Here is a 23,257-nt window from a genome sequence, read left to right on the forward strand (position 1 = left end):
GTGATCTTTGTTTACAGATCCTGTTTGTCCCCTTTCTCTTTCTGGGTCAGTTTACAAAGGCTGGTAAAGGTTCCTGGCCTTTGGTCAAGATTTTGGCATGAAAAATTCTCAGAACTCTTGTATTTTGCAAATTCTTCCTTGCAATTAATTGAAGTGCCCCCACGGCTGAGAAAAGGAGCCCTATGTTAATAAAATATTTAATATTGCCATTGGGGAATACACAAAATGGTATTTTGGAAACCCATTCTGTAACTGGTTTCATTCTCATGCTTCACTCTTTTCATTTGTTAGGCCAGGAAAGCAATAAAGGAATTAAAAAAATTCTGAGTAGAATTTGGTTCTCTACAATTTTAGCCCCTACTGAAGAATTTAGCAACACCATAAAACCTAAGCATTTCTTTCAAAAAAATTTAAATGCTTAATTCTCATGTAAATTTAAATAGAAACTGGAATATATTTGGACAACTCATTGCCAGACTTTCTTTGACAAAATCCTTCCTTATGATTTTACAGGAGGAAGAGGCTTTGGAGCCCTCATCAGCATAAACCTGTCTAGTTTGGCCTCCAATTTTGCCACAACATTTTAAAGGAAAATAAGGTGGCTTTTTCATAAGAAAATGGGTGGTAGAAAAGAGAAAAAAAATAAGAGAATAACACTGACACAACAATGACTACACATCTTGTTTTATCTGCAAACCACAAAGAATTTTTAAATAAGGCAAATGAGGACTATGAAAGTCATCCCATAAGGAAATTGAGAACAGAAAGAAGACTATAGACTAAAAATTGCTAATTTTTTTAAAGTATCGTGCAATATGTTTGCTTGCATAGTCAGGGACTAAGTTGCTGACCCAAAAGGATTAAATTCAAGGCCTGCTTGAGACATTTCTGGCAGGAGAGCCATCTAAATTTGATCAGCAATGCTAATGCACATGGATAATGTCTTTGCAACCCTATCTGCTGCTTTGAACATTTGAGACCAAGCCGGGAATATTACAAAAAAAAAAAAAACCTGTGCAAATCTTTAGAGCACTAATACCTCATTGAAATGAAAATTATTATAATCATGAGGAACATAGCTGCTCTCTTACCATTGATACTCAAAGCATCTGAAACTTGTCTATGGAAGTCCCATCCCTCCTCCTGAAATGTTGTTAAATAAATTAATTTTGTATCTCGTTTATGCTCGATTTCCCGAAGCTGAAATTATTATTTAAATAATGAAGGAGGGAAAAGCTGCCAAAGTTCAGCGCTGGTGGTTTTTTCCTCTTGATTTTAAGAATAGAATTCATCTGCAGCAACTGCAATCAAACCAAGATTCAAGTCAAGTAATTTCAGGCTTCCCTCAGCTGTAAATCAATCTCTTCTTGAAACTGTTTGAAATGCAGAATGCCTAGAAAAGTATCAGAAATATAAATCCCCACATTTACTAAGGGCCGGAGACAAGGAGTAACTTACATAAACTCTGTGACCTATCTAAGCAACTGGGTAGAAAGTGTATTTAAGTAGTGCCTTAGGGAAGAAAGAGTTGACATCTGGTCTTTTGCAGAGGAGGACAAAATGAGAAAGTTGGATGCAGTGTCATTAAAAAAACCCCATAACACAATTTTGATAAACAAATCCCTGAAAATAAATAGACAGTGAGAGAAGATACTACACAGTAGGCAGGAAAAGCTGTGATGCTTTAAACCCAACAGAAATGTCAAATAGATGTTTTCCAAGGAAGTCTGATCGTTGCCAGAGCAAAAGGGCTCCATAAAAAACTCGGGACTGAAATACTTCCACTAGGGGGTAAGAGAGGTTCATCAGCTGCAAGTGCAGCAGACTGGCAGGAAATGTTGGACAGAATTCAAACGAGAATGGTTGGAGTATTAGAGAGGGACACGAGCTGGAAACATCGGAAAAATTCTTGTGACATTTAGGTAACAAAATGTACGCTGGGAAGGAAATATAATTGAGCATGGGCAACAAAACTGAACCTGTAAACATGGGTCTATAATAGTGACAATAATTGATTGCTTAGGATGTATCTTCTTAAATGTTAGGACTTGGGAGAAAAAAGTCAAATAACAAGGGGTGAGAACCAGAGCACTTCCAGATCTGTTATTTGCAATGTAGTAGATCCAAGGGGTGAATGAAGTGATAACAAAGGCTCCATGCAAGTTCCCTCACTTGTGCTTCTTCACAGAGATGCAAGATCAGTTTTCGAGCAAATCCTCACCAATTCCACACCTTTCAGGGCACCTCTTGGGTCAGCTTGGGCAGCCAGCTCCAAGGACAAAGCAGTGACTGAGGACTTAGCCCTGGGTGTTTTGAACACTGGGCTGTGGCTACATAGACCAGTGTTCAAAACACATGTATATAACTTGGCTCCTACGACAATACATCACTTATTGAAGAGGAAAAGCTGTAGAGAGAAATCACTGAACACCACACAATCCTAAAAAGTCTAGAAGATGATGAATGCTTTTCCTGTGCTACTGAATGCTTTCTTCCCCCTTAATCTCATTAACCAGTCTATGGTAGAAAGGCAGTAACTACCTAAAAATAAGAGGTCTGAATCCTTGCCCAGAAACTTAGTATTTTCATTCATTTTTATACAGTAAAAATTACAAGCTTGTGGCCTCAATATTTAAAAACAATATTCAGACACAGAGGCCTGGAGTTTGCAGCCAGTTCCATAAGCAAGCAATAATTCCTGAGCAAGCTCCGAGGAGATGCTGTGCAGCTCTGTACAGTGCAATTTCCATTTAAATACAACACACGGGAAAAGCTTTTCTCTGAAAGTGACACCTAATCATGGAACAGCCAGGTTCCCACTGCCACAGTCCCTGCTTACAGGAGTTTATGGGATCATAGTGATCATCTCAGCCAGCTGAACATTTTTTGGCTTGTGCGTGCAAACAGCTACAGTTGTTCAAGCACAACCTTGGCTCCTGCCAATATCGAAGCAATAAAACAGCTTTAACACAGAGACAGAGCTTGCAAAGCAGGAAATTTCAATTCATGGAATTCTAGGGTGGTTTGGGTTGGAAGGGACCTTAAAGATCATCCAGTGGCACCCCCTGCCATGGGTAGGGACACCTTCCACTACTCCAGGATGCTCCAACTCCCATCCAACCTGGCCTTGGACATTTCCAGGGATCCAGGGGTAGCCACAGCTTCTCTGGGCAACCTGAAGTCAAGTTTATGGTTACACAGATGTGGTTCTCATAGTACTGGACAGCATTTGGGAAACTAAATCTCATCTCTTACATTTGAGGGGATATTACAGCAAATTTTTCAACACACTTTGAAACAAAACAATGGCAAAACAATCCTATAAATTTATAGTCTACAGACCATGCCTGAAGGATTCATGAATGATAAATAAGGGAAGCAAGTTCACTGACAGGGTTTTAGTGCCACCTGAGTTATGAAACCCTGAGAACATGTGACTGTCAGTCCCACTGCAAGCGATTCACAAGTATCCTCCCTCCTTGCAATGCCTCGTGATTACAAAATTGGGAGAAAACTTCATCACATGGATTCTGCTGCTCACCAGAACCTGGCACCTCCCGGTGGATTAATTTTTAAAAAGTGGTAGGTGCAAATTATTCTAAGCCACTCCTTGTAGTTCCTATAAAGTGGAAGCAGCACCTCCCCCAGACTTTAATGGAGCAAGTCGTGGTGAGTGATAGCACCAGGCCAGCTGTTGACACAGCAAGATAATGATTATCCCCTTGGATTTTTCCTGATGAGACTGCATGTGGCAGTCTGCCAAGAAGCAGCTAAGGAGACCATCTGAACAGTTTGGTTGTCATATTGACAAAGCAACAATCCAATGTCCAATGCTCGGGTGTCTCTGAGATTTTGGAAAAAAAACAATCAGTCAGTAAATCTGAATGGAATTCTGAGCTATGGCAGCTGTGCAAGGCATCTCTAGGATCTGGTGACTGCCTCTGCCCCTCCTCACCTTCACAGGCAGAGGAAAGGATTTGGGGATTAATTCTGAGAAGCACCCCACAAGATGGAAAGTACATAAGGTCCCTCACAAAACAAAATGCTTCCATGGCAAGGGATGTGCTGGCCACAAACCTCACCTGAACACAGGCACAACATGCCAGGTGTCACTAAGAGCTGATGAAAATCACACACTGAGGCTGCCTGTCTGAGCTGGATCCCAGCCATGCTGAGCCAGCTGTACTATCTATTTTGATGCATGTTTTACTGACTTTGCCTTGTTTCCTGGGCTGGGCTGTGTCGCCTCTGTCCGTGGTACTTAACCATGAAATTCCCCATCCGTCAGTTGTGTATGTGAAGTGAGCACCAGCCCAACAAGAGACCTGGGAGCTTCCCTGGTAGCTTAGAAACTAGGCTTAGCTTTAAAATGTGTAGGCTGCCCTTAAGAACCACTTCACCATTACAATGAACTACAAGAACTTTTAAGGCTTGCTCACATTTGGCTTTGGAAGTTACTTGATGCCAAGGGACATAAGATGCTCTGCACATCCTCTTGCAGAAGGAATTCTCCCTCTGAGCAGGAGCTCTGACACACCACCTGAGTCAGGGCCAGAGGGGATTATCACAGAAACCTCAACCACAAACGTTACCATGAGCTCCCTCAGAGCTGAAATGACTGTGCACAATTAGTCATGGGACTGAGGGACTCAGCAAAGCTCCCAGTCCAGCCCTTAGGGACACCTGGGACTGGTGGCATCTCCACACCACCTGTACGCTTCAGATATACACAATTTTTGTTTCCTGGGGGGGGTTATGTTGTTGAGTGTTGTTTATGTGCTTTTTAAAGCATTAAAATATAAAACTGCTCTAAAAGTGTGTCCATCAACATAAGCATTTCTCTCTTCTCCAAACACTCTCTATTCAATGGTACTAAAACACCTCTAATTTGCACCTCTGTTGTCTTCCTTCACATCCAAGACATCACCACAGGTGCACGTCTAAATTTGTTAAAATTATGTATTTTACTTCAAATTAAGAAAATTTAAGTGATACTTATCACCCATCATTCCCAAACACATCAGCCATCCAAGGAGCTGGTCATAGGATCAACATCAGAGGCACAAACAAAAGCAAAGAAACGCTGAACAGCACAAATATCTCGGAAGATGAAAGCAGCAAAACCAACATATCATTACCATGGTTTTATAGCACTGCAACAACTCTGTGTTATGATAATCCGTATTATCCATTTCACTACTTTTTAAAAAAAAAATTCCCTACTCCACGAGATATTTAAACAAATGCACAATTAAGTTCTTTTAGAAAGGGTAAAAATCAAAATAGCTCAACTAAGAATAGAACTGAATGCCACATGCGAGCCAGGAACAAAATGTAATCATGGGACTTTATAGGAACATCTAGGTCAGGCATCCTCAACTTGACTCATCACGCTGAGCAGCTTAAAACTTCACAGCGACCAGGCAGGCAATCACTTTGTTCAGACAGATCAAAATGGTGTATCACTACCTAACAAGAGCACAATAAAGACTTGCTTTTTTGGGGTGAAAATAGTGCTGTCAACATTTGCTGTCTGAATGTAATAAGCATTTTGTTCTCTTCCTGTTAAAATGCAAATTATCTCAGTGTTTTCTTTCAAAAGCAATGGAAACGTTCAAATCTCTTTGTTTACTTTCCACACACAGGAGAACAGTAAACCAAAAAAATCTACTTGTGAATTATTTCCAGTGAGTCATTTTCTTATTAAAAAAAACCCAACAAAATCTTCTATTCATCACTTCAGGGCCTGTGGGAATGGGGAGAAGGGCTAAAAATTTACCTCATTTCTCATTTACTTTACTAAACACTGAAGTTCATGTATGAAAAGCAGAGCTCAGCGTCCTGACAAACTCAGTATCTTTAAACCTGAAGTACACAAAGGTGTCAGCTTAAAGCCACATATTTTCAAGATTCAGGCTATGAAGACATGCAGCTTGAAAAGATCAAAATGGCAGAATGTTACTAATTTCCTGGAGAAAAAAAAAATCTATTCTTTAAAAGCTCTAAGGACAACAAAGGGAGCGTGGGTGTGTACAGAGCAGCATCAGGCAACACGCACCTGAATAAAGGAGACTGTCAACAATATGAGCTGGTTCTTTCTTGGAAGCACTTGAGTAAATAAATGACTCCAGAGAATTAGAGTTTGGGTACTTTTCTCCCTTACTGGCATAACTAAATTAATGAGTAAACAATAACTCATCACCACCAATAATTTACTTCAGAATTTCAGTGAAATTACTAAAAGTTAAGCCTGATCAAAAGAAGGAGGGCAGCCTAAATTCAAGATTAATTACCTTCCTGGGGTTTTTAGTAACTGGAAGAAGAGAAGGTTGGGACTGAACATACAAAACATGAGAAATACTCATAACTTCTCTCCCATAGTGGTACACAGTGCAACTCAAATTTCAAATTCTGACTGGCAGGATGAAGATCAGGGTATTTGTAACAGGCAAATGATGTGCTTATACATGCAGAAAGGCTTTTTGGGAAGAAAAGAACATTTTTCTCTGTCATTTGAGGGAAAAAGGCATGAAATCAGTTCTTCATGGTTATGCTACAGGCCTTCTGGGTGTTTTTAAAGACCTCTGTCATACAGAACTACACACAGGATATGTAGCTCCAGTGCTACGCTTCTGTTCTATCACACAGAACTGAAGCACTGCTCCCTTCTCTTCCTTTTTTTTTACCCTTTTCTCATATTTATTACAAATATAACAGGACAACAGCTTGGTCTCATCTTCCTGATGAAAATAACTTCAGTCCCTCTACTCCAATTCTCTGCCTCTGAGCACCCTACCTGCCTTTCTGGACATTATCTTATGGTAATTTACACTTAGTGAAAACCAGAAAAATAAGAATTTACTTTCTCCTTTCCAGGCTTAAAGATTTTTTTTCCAGTTTTTTTTTTTTTTGTCTTTGCTAGAGTTTCCAGAAGAGGTATTTGTTCTTATTTTGCTGGTTTTTTTTTTTTCTTTTGAGGTGCTGTGTGGTTTCATGCATCAATTATTTGTATTGTGCTCAAGATGGAGAGTGTCAAATGACAGAAAGAACAGAAGAGCTGGCAGAAGTTTAACCTGTACAGTGGAGTTCACCTGGGTATGGAGGGTTAGTTAAGGATGCCAACTCGATCCCACAGGTTGAACCTGGCCTTTCACCTCCATATTTCTCCTTTTACAATATTTCATCTTTCACAGTATATTTCTCATTTGTACCAAGGGAATGAAATGATTATGCAGTTATCCTCTTACCCATCCCTGAATCCTTCTTCGTGCCATCTGAGATAATGTCCACGTGGTCACTGTCCACATCATAACTGAAGAAGTCGTTCAAGTAAGTCTTTGATCTCTGGCCACCAAACACATATAAGCAGCGATTTTTCTGGAAAAGGGGAGGAAAAAGAAATCTTTGTGAGTTCAAGACAGTATGTTGGTCAACTGTGATCATTAACAGCAATATTTATCACAGAATCATAAGTGGTTTGGGTTGGAAAGGACATTAAAGCCCATCCAGTTCCAATCCCCTTCCACTATTCCAGGTTGCTCCAAGTCCCATCCAACCTGGCCTGGAACACTTCCAGGGATGCAGGGGCAGCCATTAATGAATCAAAGAGGAACAGAGATGTCTCTTCTAAGTTTAACATCATTGTGCTCAGGTAACTGATGCAGCCCTGCCTCATCCAGCTTTGACTTCAGCACATTGAAGCAGCAGCTCATCTTTCAAGTTTATTATTAAAGAATTACCAGGCTCTGTCTCTAAAGTCCATCATAAAATCACTGTTAAAAACACAACAGGAACAAAAGATAGACTATAGGAGAAACCATCCAAGTACCAGCACATTACTAAATTCAGTACAGGCAAATGGCAAGGGGCAAGCCAAGAATAACAGGTTTATTGCTTCTTTCAAGTCTGCCAAGTGGAAAGTCCATAAGAGGCAGATTATTTTTCTTTCAAATGGTTGAGAAAACAGAAAAGGACTTAAACTTCCATGACCTGTGCTTACAGAAACCAGTACTCTTACATTTACCATGGACTCCTATTTGAAAGATCCTCCAGTTCTTGTACAGAATTTTATGGGGCAATATGGTTTTCCACCAGATTTTAAAAAACCATTCAAAACAAAAATAAAATTGAAAGCTCAGAAAGCCCAGTATTCACTGTAAAAATTCTGATCTTTCACTTCAAAGGGCAAGAGAAATAAAATCAGCAATTTCTTCAAATTGGTGGGTTTGAGTTGATAGTATCAGTAAATATTTAAATGTCACAACATTAATTTTAATTCTCTTTAGTACTCTTAAATAGACATGTGGTTGATTAACACAACTGGAAACATATACCCAACATATAGTAAAATGCTATATGCACCTTTCCCCCATCCTTCTGCTTCTCCAGGAGGCTCTGGATGAAGTGTCCATAATCCCAGCTGTTTACAGCTGTTTGCAGCTGCTCAGGACTACAAAGAGCAGCTGATGCTCCAGCACCAATGGCTCTGAGGCCTGTGCAACTCAATGCACACCCATTAAGTCCCATTCCAGTAACAACACCAGTTTAGGAGCTTCTAAATTGCTCTTCTATCTTACAAAGAATACATTTTTAGGTCAAAATGAACCACAGCCTTTGTTTCTATTTGCTATTATTATATTAAAATCAACTCTTTTAAATTCACCTTGATTTCTACTTGAAATTTTATTCAGTTGGAGACATGAAAGCTCTGAAACTTGAATTAGCACCTCCTGCACTTACCAAAGCAGCATCAGAATGCCAGCAAACATTGAATTAACTGAGACAACACATCACTCAGGAGATTAAAGAGGTCAAAATTTGCAAGAAAAACCAAAACCAGATGTTCTTCTTAAAGTCAGACATGATAAATCAAAGCAGGGTGTGGATACTTACAGAATGGAACAACATGCAGTGTCCTATCCGGGACTGGATATCCTCGGGTCCGGCGTTGCAGGAATCCTCCCTCAGAAGTTTCCACGTCTGGCACTGGCAGTCAAAAGCAAACAAGCCACTGAACTGGGGCTCACTGGCTCTGCTGTCGTCCACACTGCCATTGCAGGTCAGGATTCGGCCCCCAAAGGTGTAGATCATGTGTTTTTCAGAATCCATGCACATCTGCAAGAAGCAGGGAAGCAGTTTTAAGCAGGTAAGACCTGAACACTCCAAGATCTAACATTAAACACCCCTCTCCTGCAAGCAATGCCTACTAAGCTAAGACAGTGCTCTGCACATCTGAGCCTCCAACAAAAAGGACACACATCTTCATGGTTGTCAAGTCTTAATCTCATAGAAGAAATTTAAAACACAAGTCTAGTTTCTATATACTATTCAATGTGCAAAAGAAAAGACTAAATCTACCCTTCATCACCTAAAAAACCTGCTGATTTCAGGGAAAAGTAGTTGAGAGTCTTTTACAAGGATTCACAGGGTTCTTTTCCATAGATGCCACAGAAAAGATCCATGTCCTTTATAGCCAGAGTTAACAGAGTATCACCTTTGGCAATGGCAGTGCAAGGGAGAAATTCAAAATCACTGCTAATTCACTGCCCACCAATCACCTGATGCAAAAATCAGTCTGTGATTTGTTATTGAGATTCCACCATATTTACTGTTACCCCCATTACTGGAACACAAAGTGGGGGCTTAACCCAGCCAAAGATTCCTCCTGGGACTGCAGAAACCTGTTTAATCTCCAAACTTGAACTGAGGTTATGAGAAGCACCCATGAGAAGCACTGCAGCACAAATCAAACCAAACCCCCTGACTCCAGGTGATGTTTTCAGACAAAGCGCAAAGCAGAGGGTTACAAAATACCAGAGAGGGGGGGAAAAAAGCAAACCAACAAACAGACAAGATTACAGTAAGATAGAGATGCTACTCAGCAAAGCCTACACAAAACACTTCTAGTGCAGCACATTCATGAAGGTTAAATAAAAACTGCCATTGCAGTAGGTGCTGAGGGAGAGAAGAGGAAGAGCTGCAGACTGACAGAAGTCAGTGAAGCCCTTCTTCCCTGAGAGACAGAACAGGGGAAAAAAGGAATCATTTCAAGAGGCAAGCAAGGTACCCAGAGTAGCTTTGCCAGCTGACAATTTCCTTGTGCCTCTACCCCAACACCTGGGAGACTGGCACTGGTTATTAATAGAACAGAAAGACTGATTGGCTTCTGTTCTGCAGACATGGCGTATCTTTAATTTTCGGTGTCAGCAGAAAGGCACATTGTGCTGGCAAACAACAGCTTTGGTTACAAAACAGCCAGTACCAATAAAAGCTGATCTTGGGCTGCTTTAAAAATGAGTCCTGATGTGCTGTTTCTTGGCGATGCTTCATAAAAAAAAAATCAATTGAGAACAAAATACCTTTTTCGAGTAGACAAAAGCCACTGAACACGACATAAGTAAAGAAGTTTGCAATTTGAACACGTGGACAGATGTGACTTTTTAAAGGATTAGTGGCCATTCCTCTAAGGTGTTTTAAGCTCTATAAAGAAAGCAAATTCTACAGTTTTTAAAGGTAACCAATTTGGAAAGGATCCTGCTCCTGTGTTGGCCTCAGTCCAGCAGCTTGCTTGGAGTATTCTTCCAAAGGTACCATACACAGCTTCAAAAATTGCTCCCCAAGGCCCTCCAGGCAAGGCATATCTGCAAACCTAGCTCAAGGAGACTGATTAAAACCAGATGAACTGTGCTTTGGGCTTTAATAAAACGTGTCTTAATAAAATGCATTTGTTTGCAAAGGTTTTTATGATTCTTCTGACTCGGTTTGATTAGAGCACCAGCAGCCAGTGGCGTTGAGCAGCACTGCTATTAGGATTTAATTGAGTGCAGATCACACCCTCTTCATCCCTGCTCTGTTACCTGCTACAGCACCTCGAAATCACAGAGACTACAATCAAAACTGGCTTTTAAACACTGAGAACCTGCAGCAGGAGGATGAGTGTATTGAAACAGGATGAGTCCCACGGCAGGGAGAAATGATGAGGAGGACTCCATCTTATCAGAAGGCTAATTAATTACTTTATTATACTATATTAGTCTATATTATATTGCATTGTATTACATTACATCTAAACTGTATGTGCCAAGCACTCAACTCTGCACACACTGCACAGAATCTCAGCTGACACTCCTGACACACACACACACACCTGGCCCTGATAGGCCAAGGAAACAAAACACCATCGCTGTGGGTAAACAATCTCCACATTGCATCCTACGTTTGCAAAAACACAGGCACAGCAAATGGGATAAGAATCTTCTTGGGAAGAATTGTGCCTTGCTTTTCTCTGTGAAGAGAAATGTGGGGCTACATACTTGGCCCTGACAGGCCAAGGAAACAGAACACCATCACTTTGGGTAAATAATCTCCATATTGCATTCTAATTTTACACAAACACGGGCACAGCAAATGACAAGAATTGTTTTTCCTTTCTCTGATGTTCAGAGAATGTGAAACCCAGAAATATTCTTGGGAAGAATTGTGCCTTGCTTTTCTCTGTGAAGAGAAATGTGGTGACATGAGTGTGGCTGACCTGATGATCAAACACCAGCTTGGGGCCTCCATCTGCTGCAGTGTCCTCGCTCAGCAGCATCCAGGTGTTGGTGTCGATGTCGTAGCGGTAGAAGTCACTCTTCAGGGACTTGCTGTTCCTCACAGAGGAATCCAGGTACCGCCCCAGGGTGTAGATCTGCCTTCGCTGGATGTCAATGCACATCTTGTGACAGGACCTGGCACTGGGACCACTCTGAGAAAGCCAAGAACCACAAAAATGAACAGAGTAATGGATTTAATACTGCTTCAGGTAGGTCACTAAGGGGCAATAAGTATTAGCAGCAGCTAGAAATCCTTGGGGAATTCAGGAAAATCTGCTTGTAATCAAATACGTGATAAATATATACTAACTACAAGAACACATCCCATAACTTCTGTCCTTTAGAAAGACACCAGCAAAAAACCTTAATGCATTTGTCACAACAAACTTATGATTTGAACCTTTTTTGTCAGATTCCTTAGAAAACAGACAGTTTCACCACAAAAATGAACAGAGTAACGGATTTAATATTGCTTCAGATAAGTTGCTACGGGAAATTAAATATTAGCAGCAGCTAGAAATCCTTGGAGAATTCAAGAAAATCTGCTTGTAATCAAGTACAGGATTAATATATAACTAACTACAAGAGCACATCCCTTAACTTCTGTCCTTTAGAACGACACCAGCAAAAAACCTTAATGCATTTGTCACAACAAACTTATGATTTGAACCTTTTCTGTCAGATTCCTTAGAAAACAGACAGTTTCTCCCAGAAGTGATTCTCAGAGGCGTGTGAAAACTACTTGATCTTTTAAAATAACAGAAGTCGATGCACATGAGAGGCAAATTAAGATGTCACAGCCTATAAATAACTACACAGGAAGAAGATTAAGAAGTGCTCTATTACAAGAGCCTCTGTTTTATTAATAGGCTGTTTTCTAACAGATCATAAGCAGACACTCCCCCAAGCAATCATATCCCATAATGGCTCTGGGAAGGTAACAAAAGCACTCCCTGTCCTTCACAAATAGATATGGCCCTCCCAGACTCCAGCTGAAAGAAAGTTTCCCACGGTAAGCAAAACTGCCCTGAGTGATGATCTTCAAGAGAAACACACAGAGTGCCCCATGTCAATTTATTATGGGTTTAATCCATCCAGGAGTGCTCAAGTTAAATCATGGAGTAATTTATTTAATGACATTATGATGATGATTATGCAGGCCTGGGTAGTTTCCTTTCTGCATCCCAAATCTCTTTTTAAGGGCCTTCATGTGCTTCTTCTTGAAGCATGAGAGTGATGTTGTGGTACACCAAAACATTAGAAATCAAGGTTTGCAAAGCCTTATGTGCAAAATACCAGATGAAAAACATCACATCAAGAGTATAGATCAATTCTGTAGTTTATTTTGACACAGTTGGGTGCCAGGACACAAAGAATGGCTTCCCACTGACAGAGGGCAGGTTTAAATTAGATATGGGGAAGAAATTCTTCCCTGTGAGAGTGGTGAGGCCTTGGCACAGGTTGCTCAGAGAAGCTGTGGCTGAGCCTGCATCCCTGGAAGTGTCCAAGGCCAGGCTGGACAGGACCTGCAGCAACCTGGGATTGTGGAAGGTGTCCCTGCCATGGCCGGGCAATGGAATGGGATGATCTTTAAGGTCTCTTCCAACCCGAACCACTCTGAGATTCTATACAAAAAAATCTATTCAAAATCATTGAAAAGTAAAGGTTAGGCAAGTAGGCAAGGATATAGCAAATCTTTAAAATCATTATTGAAGACTTATAGTTAAAGAAGTGTAGCCATATCACACCAAATAATCGGCACAACAGTTGCTCTGTGTACTACCTGATGTGGAATGTCTTTATGAAAAAATCTTCATAACTGTACCCTTTCACTTAAATTCTATTGAAATTTAAAGTACACTAATGGAATGCACATCACCAAATTGGATAAAACAAGAAAGGAAGCATTACATCTTTGATGTCAAAAGCCTTTACTATTCATGTTACAGAATTCAATTTCTTGATTAAGCAATGGTTCCAGGAAACTCTTTACAGTAACTCAAAAGACCATGTGAAGAGGTGAACTGAATTGTTCATATTTTGTAAATATGAAGCATTATGTCGGCAATGATTACAGCTTTGAGGATTAGTTACTTCATGGTAATTAGGATAATTTTATTTTCTGAAAATAAAAGTACTGATAGCAGTGAAATATTAGCATAAAATCCTGAAATGCAAAGGCTCATTGATTGCCTTTGGACACAGAAGGCAACAACACAATTCTCTGTTCCTAGAAAATACAAGAACAGCATCTTGCAGAGGAGCCTGTTCCAAACCCATGGGGGAGTTCCTTTGCATGAGAAGCACCAATCTGTGCACTCACAAAGGCAGCCCCTGCTTCACAAATAAATCACCCCAGCGTGCAAAGTCCATCCCAAGCCATGGAGCTGGGACCCTGAGGGATATGGCACCACTCCCCTGCCCATGAGCACCTACTTTCCTTGGCACAGCTGCCCTGTGGGTGAGATGTGAGGATTCACCTGTGCCTTCTGACCCTCCCCTCTGGCAGGTCACTGCAGTTTCTTAATGGAATTGGACAATTTAGGAATCTTTCCCCCACTCTCTCACCTCTATGTGGACTAAATTAAATCCTCCCAAACTTGTTCAAAAAATGTCTTTGGCACTTTCAGGAGTAAATCTCCAATTCAGCAATTTCCAGATCTGCCTTGCTATGAAAAGCTACACCATCAACCAAAATTTGTCTGAGCACAGACACAAAGCTGAGACACTTCATAACTCAATACCCATTTCAAGGCAATGGCAGCAAAACCACAGTTGCTACACTAAATAAGCAACATACAGATTTCCTAAGACTATTTTAAAATGAGGAAAGAATTTAGGAAAAATACCTTTTTTTCTTTAATTACATCCTAGCCACATCTCACACAGTAAAAATCTGCTTTCTTAAAGAGCTCTTTAAGGTTAACATTTCATCTCTACAGACACAGAATCTTCATTACCTCAAGTTCATGCAAGAACTTCAGCTCTACCAAACTGCAGAGCCTGCCATAGCATGAGCTATCTCTTGTAATACAGGAAACTTCATCCAATTTGAAACCTCTTCTCCAAGAAGACTGGAGTTCTGCCTGCACACCACTCACAAGATCACAAGGAACCTGCCAAAGTTTCCTCCTTAGCCTACATGTTTACCAAAATGAGTAAATAACTCCATTAACAGTGATACATGCTGGCTTGACATTTAAGGCAGAAAAGGGGAAAAGTCCAAATCTGTGTTCACTTCTGAGTTCAGCTTGACCATGGCAGCCCTTGTAACTCATATGTACTTCAAAGAGGGACACAAAGTCCATTTACAAAGACACTACAAAAGAGTAAAATGCTTCAAGGCACATGTGATGAATCAAGTGCCCGCGGGTGGCTGTGAGTGTTCATCCAAAGCTGTGTGCTCCATGTGGTTACAAGAGCAGCCTGCTGTTCACACGAGGAACACTCTGCCACAGCTTGCCATGGACACAGCAATCCAGTAAATTCAAACAGCAAAGTTTGTTGACTCCACAAGTGTTCAAAGAATCTGACCCTTTAAAAGCAATAAGTGAGAAAAACTGATCATGACAGAGATGACTCTCTAACCCAAGGGTGAGGAGATCAAGCATGGCTAGAGGGCAAAAGAGCAACCTTTTATCCCCCTGCCAGGATGTAGGCTGATCATGATCCATTAATTAATGTCCCAGGCTGAGTGGATCTGACTAGAGATCTCTATGCCCTTCTTCAAATCTAGGCCTTATCACCAAGTCACAGTTTTGACAAGTTGCTTCTGTGACTGTCTGAACTCATAACAAACCTGTGCAAAACTCCTCATCTCTGGAAGTGTTCAAGGCCAGTGGATGAGGCCCTCAGCAGCCTGGCCTAGTGGAAGGTGTCCTTGCCCATGGCAGAGGGGTGGAACTAGAGGGTCTTTAAGGTCCATCCCAACCTAAACCATTCTGTGATTTTATAATTAAGTACTTTACTTTAGATCTGGTTTCTTCTAAGTTGTTATACATGGAATCCACATTTTTGCAGATGAAGCTTCACAACCTGATTGACTGAGGTAGTAGAGGTGTCACTTCCCAAAGAGAGCCCATCTTCTATAAGACTCTGGAAGTCATGTCCAGCAACAGCACCCAAACGACCTGAACAAACACTGCCTCTGGGCACTCCTTCCATTCTCATCAGAAAGCTCCTGGCACACACACTGCAGAAACCACACGTGAAAGGGGCTTGTGACTGGGCTAAGTCCTTATTCAGATGGCAATAAGTGTGTCAGGCTGCTTTGGCCAGTGCCTCAGCTGCTGCCAAGGCTGTGATGGCAAGAGGAAAGCATTAGCATATCACATTTCTAACCTACAGGACACCAAACAATACCAAAAACTACTAAGCACAGGCACTGCTGGGCTTGTGTGGGACTCAATGAGTGCCCACACAGAGCCAGGACTGACCTGAACAAAGTGGCTCTGTGCCACCCAGCCCCACCATACAATCAGCACAGCACAATAACAGCTAAAACAGATTAAACAACATGTGCAGGGTCCTGCTTGGAAGTGCTACAAAATACCAAGCTTTATGCCCAGCTCCAAGGCTCTTCTTTAAACAGGTTGGTGTGGATGTAACTCCTCTGGTCTCTACAGCACAGATAAACACCCTGGTGAGGGTGGGATGGTGGGGAAAGGAAGAGAGGCTGGATGGCCAGGAGCACTCAAGAAAGGCTTTCAATCCTTTAAGCACCCAGGGCCAAATAGGATTTTTAGGTTTCGTCAGTGCTACACGAAATTCAATTGTGCAATGCCAAGTGAATACACAGTATACTTTATGAAAAGCCTTCTCAACATGCTAAGCCACTTTATAAAATCTAATTAGAGCTTTCTTCATTTAACTTGCAAATGCTGAAAGCAATTATCCCACTTAAGGACTAACTTACAAAACGTTTTCAAAAAGCAACACAACAGCACCGAGAGACAACACCGCCTCCTTAGAATAATTGATTTGTTCCTATACAGGGGAGAAAGGATTGGGACTCAACTCCTTAGGGTAGGGTCTGCTCAAATCACTATTTATGCCAGAATCAGCAGGCATCATCTTAGCAACAGCATCCTGGAATGCTACATTAAGGCACAAACATGATAGCTTTCATTTTTTTGTTTGTTTTTAAATAAATGTCCTATGAACCTCCTTTAATGAGAACATGACCGCAGGAAGCCAGTTCCACTGCCCATCCCAAACAAAAACTGGGGGAGCTTGGCTTCTTCTGGTTATCATAACCTTTTGCAAATAAAGGGGTTTCAGTTGCAAGAAAAATCTGTTTTATTCAGACCAATCCAGATGAAAAACCTCAGGAGCAAGCCTGGATCCTGTTCAAGAGTCAGGGAAATAAAAACAAAGAACAGCTGACTAATTCTCCGTTCTTGGTCCTGTAAAAGACTGAGTGGAATGTGAACACTGCCTCCAGTATGAAGTTCAAAAATAAGCGTCATGAGGTAAATGCTCTTGTCCTAAAGCAAACTAGGACGAGGACATAAAAAGACACAAACAACCTACTTTGTTTCCAGTCCTGAGAGCAGCCTGTCAGGCAACAAATAGTCCCTCCTGCCTACACACAACTGCAGAGATTAATTGCTCTCATTTCCCAGTTTTGGACTATAATTCATTTCCTCCTCCACACCCCCCCAATAAAAAAAAAAGGGGGGAAAGTTCTCCACAAACTTGAAAACGAAAGGAAATGCATATTATTCCTGGCATTAATTCAAGTCCATGTGCTTTAAGATTAGAGCTTGTTAGTGCTTTATCAATGCCAGTCTACAGCTAATGCGCTCCCAAAATGTTTAATCTGAGCCACAGCAAAGATTTGCTTTGCTCTAGATGAGCACTAAATTCAGCAAGAGAAACAACTGCAGCCATACAACAAAATAAAACCTTTTCATCCCATACAGGTTACTCACAGGAGTTTATCATAACCTAAAGGTGCCAGAAACATAAGAAAATAATTTCATCTATTCTTTTTTTATGGTAGCATGGAGGATTTTTATGGTCCCTCAACACAAAACAGGAGCTGGGGACTGATGTATCATTCCTATCACCCATGAAATCACTGATGATTCAGGAGCACCAAACCACCAGAGGGAGGGTCCTGAACATCCAGTCACACAGCAGGAGCATCACAACTGTGCTGAAGGCCAGAGTAGCCCAGCACAGGCACATGGCAGGGGATCAGAGCCCCCTGTAAGGGTTTCTGCAGTGTAAAAGCCCCTCCCTCAAACAGCACATCCCAGCTTCTTACTCTGTATGATGGCAGAAATCAGTGCCACCAATGTCATTTGATGTCCAAGACTAGACAGTTCCAACACTAGAAGTAAAAACCTCTGCATGTCACACAGGGTAGATGCAGCAAAGCACTGAACGCTTCCAGGACCATAAGATGGGAGTTTACCTCCAAAAAATGGTTTCTGGATACTCTATGTTCACTCCATTCTTTAAATTATTCTGCAAATAATCCCTGGAAGTGTCCAAGGCCAGGTTGGATGGAGTCTGGAGCAACCTGGGATAGTGGAAGGTGTCCATGGCAGGGGTCTGGGGCTAGATGATCTCTAAGGTCCCTTCCAACCTTTAACACTCCATGATTCTTGCCGCTATTTATAAAAGTAACAGATATTCCAACTTAATTTTAAGGCTGCTCTACCAGTTATAAAGAATATTTCGGAGAACATGCATGTTCATCAGCCACAGAATGGTTTGGGTTGGAAGGGACCTTAAAGCTCATCCAGTCCCACTCCCCTGCCTGCCACTATCCCAGGTTGCTCCAAGCCCCTGGGACTGGACAATTCCAGAGACAGGGCAGCCACAGCTTCTCTAGAAAACTGTTACATATAAATCAAATATGTTCTGCCAAAAAATATTTTGGGAAGCCTAAGAAATAGACCAGAATGCATCTAAGAGTCATCATCCTGAAAACTCCTCAGGATCAGTACTGGAAAGCCATGAATTTACACAATTTTGCACACAAGAGAGTTAAATGCCTTATGATAAATATTAGGTTTGGATATTAAAAAGTTATAATTAACTGTTAATAAGTCCAGGCACAGCCAAGACAGGAAGACACCCTTGGTCAGGCAGTTGACACAGAATCTGAGCTATGGCTAATCTGCTTACTGGTGCCCTCCTACAGCGATGCCACGGGATAGATTTACCAGCAAAGTCCTTTCTGGGCATCTGACTCAGACATGATGGAGCAGATTAAAGTCAGAAGCAGCTTTTAGCACACAGTTTTGTGTGCACATCTCTTCAAGGTGGGAAAACAATAAAATTTAATAGGATGAAGCTTTCTTTTTTCCCCTTCCTAAAAGCACACTCACATTTAGGACAGTCCTAATTTCCCACTGTTGATGCTGCACGGCCTTGAGCTGAGCCTGCCACAAAGAGACTTTCCCTGCTTAAATTAGAATTAAAAAAATAAATGGCCTGATGTTCTATTTTTGAAAGACGGTTCAATGAGCTTATAAGTCAAATGATCAGGCTCAGAGATCATACAACACAATCCTTATGACAGCAGTGGGCTGGATTTGATGACCCTTGACAGCCCAAGCCCTCCAGTCTGACACGAACTTGACTCCAAGTCTTTGCTCCATCCTCCAGGGATCAGCACAGGTTTATCACAGCACAGACTCATGCAGCCCATGAGGATTGCTATGAAAACAAATAGATAATGCTCTATTCTCATGAAATTAATATTTATTAGCCTCCCTGCCACCTGCTTGTAGAAATAACTAAATTGAGAGTATTTTCATAAAGGAATGAATTAATACACAATCTTCTGGCTTCTGATGTGCCCTGATCAAGGAACCTCTAAAGACCAAGTGTGTCCTCACAGCTGAACTTTACAAAGCACCAACACTGTGCTTTGACAGCTGTGCTGCCTGAGTTTTCCTACAGTGCAGGAACAGCTTTGGCAGCCACTGCCAGAGGAATTGCCAGTGCAGGAGTCACATTCCTGGATCTCCTGAGCTCTCACACCAAGGTATCCTCAAGGCCTTCCAGCAATGCCTAACACCATGGATCTTATGCTGCAGAAAAACATCTTAAAAGCCAGTGGGAAGGGTGAAAAGCTCCCACATCTTCAAGCATTCAAATAGTGGGAAATAATTTGTGGCCACTCAGTATTTAAAAATGGGGTTCTAAAAAAAAATGAAGGGGGACTTTTTATACAGGCAGATAGTGACAGGACAAGGTGGAACAATTTTAAACTGAAAGAGAAGACATTTAGATCAGCTGTTAGAAGGAAATTCTCTGCTTAGGAGGGTGGGGAGGTCCTGGCACAGGGTGCCCAGAGAAGCTGTGGCTGCCCCTGGATCCCTGGAAGTGCTCAAGGCCAGGTTGGATGGGGCTTGGAGCAACCTGGGATAGTGGAAGGCATCCCAGTGCATGGCAGGGGGTGGAATGAGTTGATCTTTCCACCCTTCCAACCCAAACTACTCTGTAATTCTTTAATTTATTTGAAGAAGGTTGCAGGAATGTGTATGAAGGTCTTGTGCAGGCTTTAGTTTACAGTCAAAAATAAAAGTCATCCAACCTTTGTGATTCAGCTTACAAATGCAAACAAGAGAAGTACTGAAGGAATACCCCAGTACATGGCGACCTTGCAGCAAAAGGACATCAGTTCTGTGCTATTTCTAACAAAAGGCACAATTCACCTGCAAACAAAGCACTGCTCACACTGCTGAAACGTAAAAAAAGTTTCAACTTCTTAAATTTTACCAAGTAAATTGTCAGTTTGTTCCACATCCAGAACTCAGCTTTGCTTTCAGCAATGCTGGTGAAATGTAACAGACAAGCCACCAGAGAACCAGAGCTTTCACCAGCTCTGAGATGGGCCCTCAGGACCACGTCCCTCGTGTGCCGAATTTAACTAACCCCATTAACAATTGCAGGATGTTGAATGAGGTCATTTTTGCATGCATCACAAGTTCACTCTGTCCTCTCATTACCAGTAACAATGGCCAGCGAAGGTCCAGCCAAGAGAGATTTTTCCATAGACACAAACTACTCTGCTGAGCTACAGCCTCACTTGCAGACCAGAAGCCTGAAAAAATTTAACTGGTTACTTATAAACTGTTTAGCCACAAAAGGTTACAAGCAAAGCTACACTTTTGGAAGTTTGTTTTTTTTTTTTTTGTAATTAATTGTCCTTGAGATGCTGGTGATAGACAAACATGATATTCTAAGTCTAAATCCCTTGACAGCCACAGGCTCTCAGATGTTTCTGAGAAAGTGGAGACAGTTTTGAGCTGTGACAAAAGAGTAGTTTGCACCTGAAGGTGTTGGCAAGTTGGCTGTTTAATTTCCTAGAGCCCAGTATCAGTAACATTTCCATCACATGCAAGCCCTGAAAAATTCAAGGATTAAGTCCTATTAAACACACTAAGCTCTTTCAGATAGATCTGAATTCAACACATCATTGCACCAGCCACTGTGCCAATAACTTCTCTTGAGACAATCCAGAAAGCTCAATTCCCAATTACCTCCAAAACCCAGTTGCTGAAATACCACAGCAGCAAGGTCCACAAAAACTTACTACATTTTCAAGCACGTAATTATCCAGACAATTTAGCTACAGATTTGCCTGTGATACTACTTGAGACTGCTTCCCCTATGTTACCACCTTGGGATAACTGATATTTCTTTAGGGATTTCTGTATTTGCACAGACTGAGCAATGTTAATGTAACATTAATGTAACAAGTCTCTCAGTGCAGCTAAAATAAGACATTACTCTACTCCCAAGGCAAAGTTGACTGGTGTGTGAAGCTACTTTCACTCACCGGCAAAAGAGTTAAGTTTTCCTTCCACCTCTACACATTCTCCTATTTCTTTAAAATCCTTTTCTTTTAATCCCTTCAGTGTGAAATGCTGGGGTCCTGGCATTCCAGCTGGCTCATCTCACAGGTGCATATTTCTGTGTCTTTAAAAGCCAAAAGGATATAAATCAGAATTCCTTGTACCAACATCAACCTCTTCACTAAATCTTTACCTGAAAATCCTGCAATGTTATTTCCCCCCAGGATGTATCCACAGCCACCCAAGAATGACTCTACACTGCCTCATCTACAATTTACGGGGAATTGCAAAATGCATTAGGATGATGCAATAATGTCCTAATAAAGCCATGTAAGTAAAATAAAGTTCCATTCCAGACCAGAGATCAGAGCATTAAACTCATCATAAGCTGCAGCTGAAGTGGTGATTTTTATCGGAACATAAACGCCACAAATCAACTCTGCCTGATGCATTACTTCAAGGACTAAAAGTAGTTTTACTTTGCAACTGAAAGCTTTATGATGACTTGGAAATTCAGCATAACCTGAAGAATGGCATGCACAAGCTCCAGGGCTGCCAAAGTTGTGCAGCCTCCAGGACATTGGGCACAAGGCATTTATTTAATGCTCCTTTCTCCACGAGACTGACTTGAACGGCAGTGTGTGGAGGAAAAGGACCTCCACACATTCAGACACCTGGTGTGAGGAATAACTGAAGTTTGGCTGGTTTTCTGAGCTTTTTTTTCCATGCTGGAAGCAAGAAATACAGGCACCTAGTGAGGAAACTGAATAACTTAAGACCTGAAGTTGTTTTCAAATATGGATGATCTTTTCCTTAAAAAAATGTCAAAGTTAAAAAAAAAAAAGACAAATAAACCAGGATTAAGAGGACAGAACTCTTGAGGCACACAAGGTAGCATAAGCACATAAGTTAGCTTTAAAGGTTGAAAACCTTTCCCAAAAAGTTTATTTTAAAATAAATTATTTTAAAAGCTGTGGTGCTGCTCCCTCAACAGGGTTTTTTTGCTTTAGGCTGCCTAAGTGGAAATCACTGGGGATGTCAGTTAGGCATATGTGAAAGTCTCTCTCAAACATTCTGGTGAAAGAATACTGTCTTAGAACATTTTAAACCATTATGCTACTAAATAGGGAGGAAAATAAACCATTAGCCTGTGATATTTAAGATCAGCCTAGGATACTTTTCATTTAGTTCACTCCAGCATCTGCTGTCTTTGTCCCTACTTTTGTAGGCATTTGCACTACTTAGGGAGTTGGCTCCGAGGTACATCTGCAGTATCCAAGTTTCTTTCAGGGACAGCTGCTTTCTCCCTATGTGCTTTTGCAGCACCAGGAATCTCCTACAACTGAGCATCTGTACCACTGGAACTGCTCAGCAGTAGGACATGGCACACTCGCTGTATTAGATATCAAGTCTGTAAACATCACAATATTTGCAACAAAAAGCCCCTCAAGTCACTTGATGCGTCTTCCAAACTGTATCACCATCTGTGGGAGGAAGTCAATATTTGAGACTAGTTCAGTTCCTACACTTCAAACAGCACAGGGTAAAGACTTTACATTGATAAGCTCATGTACTTTTGCATCACACCCAAAAAAAACAGAAGGGTGTCACAAAGTCCTACAAAAAATGCTTCTGTGGTAACATGACACTGAAAGCTTTGGGTAAATCCATCCATGTCAACAAATGCAAAGAAATGCATGCAGAGACTGGAGAAAATTTAACTGGAAATACAATAGCAGTTGAAATTCCCCCTGGCTCTCACCATTAGGAGATCTTTCTACACTTGTCAGCTTTTACTTTCAGCATCATGGAAAAGCACTTTCAGTTCACAGCAAACTGTCACCT

At 41.3% G+C, this 23,257-nt stretch overlaps 1 protein-coding gene across 3 annotated transcripts in view; it reads right to left on the reverse strand.

Moving 5' to 3' along the window:
* Positions 1-23,257, reverse strand: part of MKLN1 (muskelin 1) — an 81,714-nt gene that overhangs the window by 17,915 nt on the left and 40,542 nt on the right. For all 3 annotated transcript variants that reach the window (XM_014310392.2, XM_031063697.1, XM_031063696.1), the window contains exons 9-11: positions 11,531-11,743; positions 8,893-9,114; positions 7,248-7,377 (exon numbers count right to left, since the gene is read on the reverse strand). In XM_014310392.2, coding sequence (XP_014165867.1) covers positions 7,248-7,377; positions 8,893-9,114; positions 11,531-11,743 — 565 coding nt within the window. The remainder of the gene's footprint in view (positions 1-7,247; positions 7,378-8,892; positions 9,115-11,530; positions 11,744-23,257) is intronic.

This window comes from Geospiza fortis, unplaced genomic scaffold (genome assembly GCF_000277835.1).
Source record: "Geospiza fortis unplaced genomic scaffold, GeoFor_1.0 scaffold129, whole genome shotgun sequence".
Classification (NCBI taxonomy): domain Eukaryota; kingdom Metazoa; phylum Chordata; class Aves; order Passeriformes; family Thraupidae; genus Geospiza; species Geospiza fortis.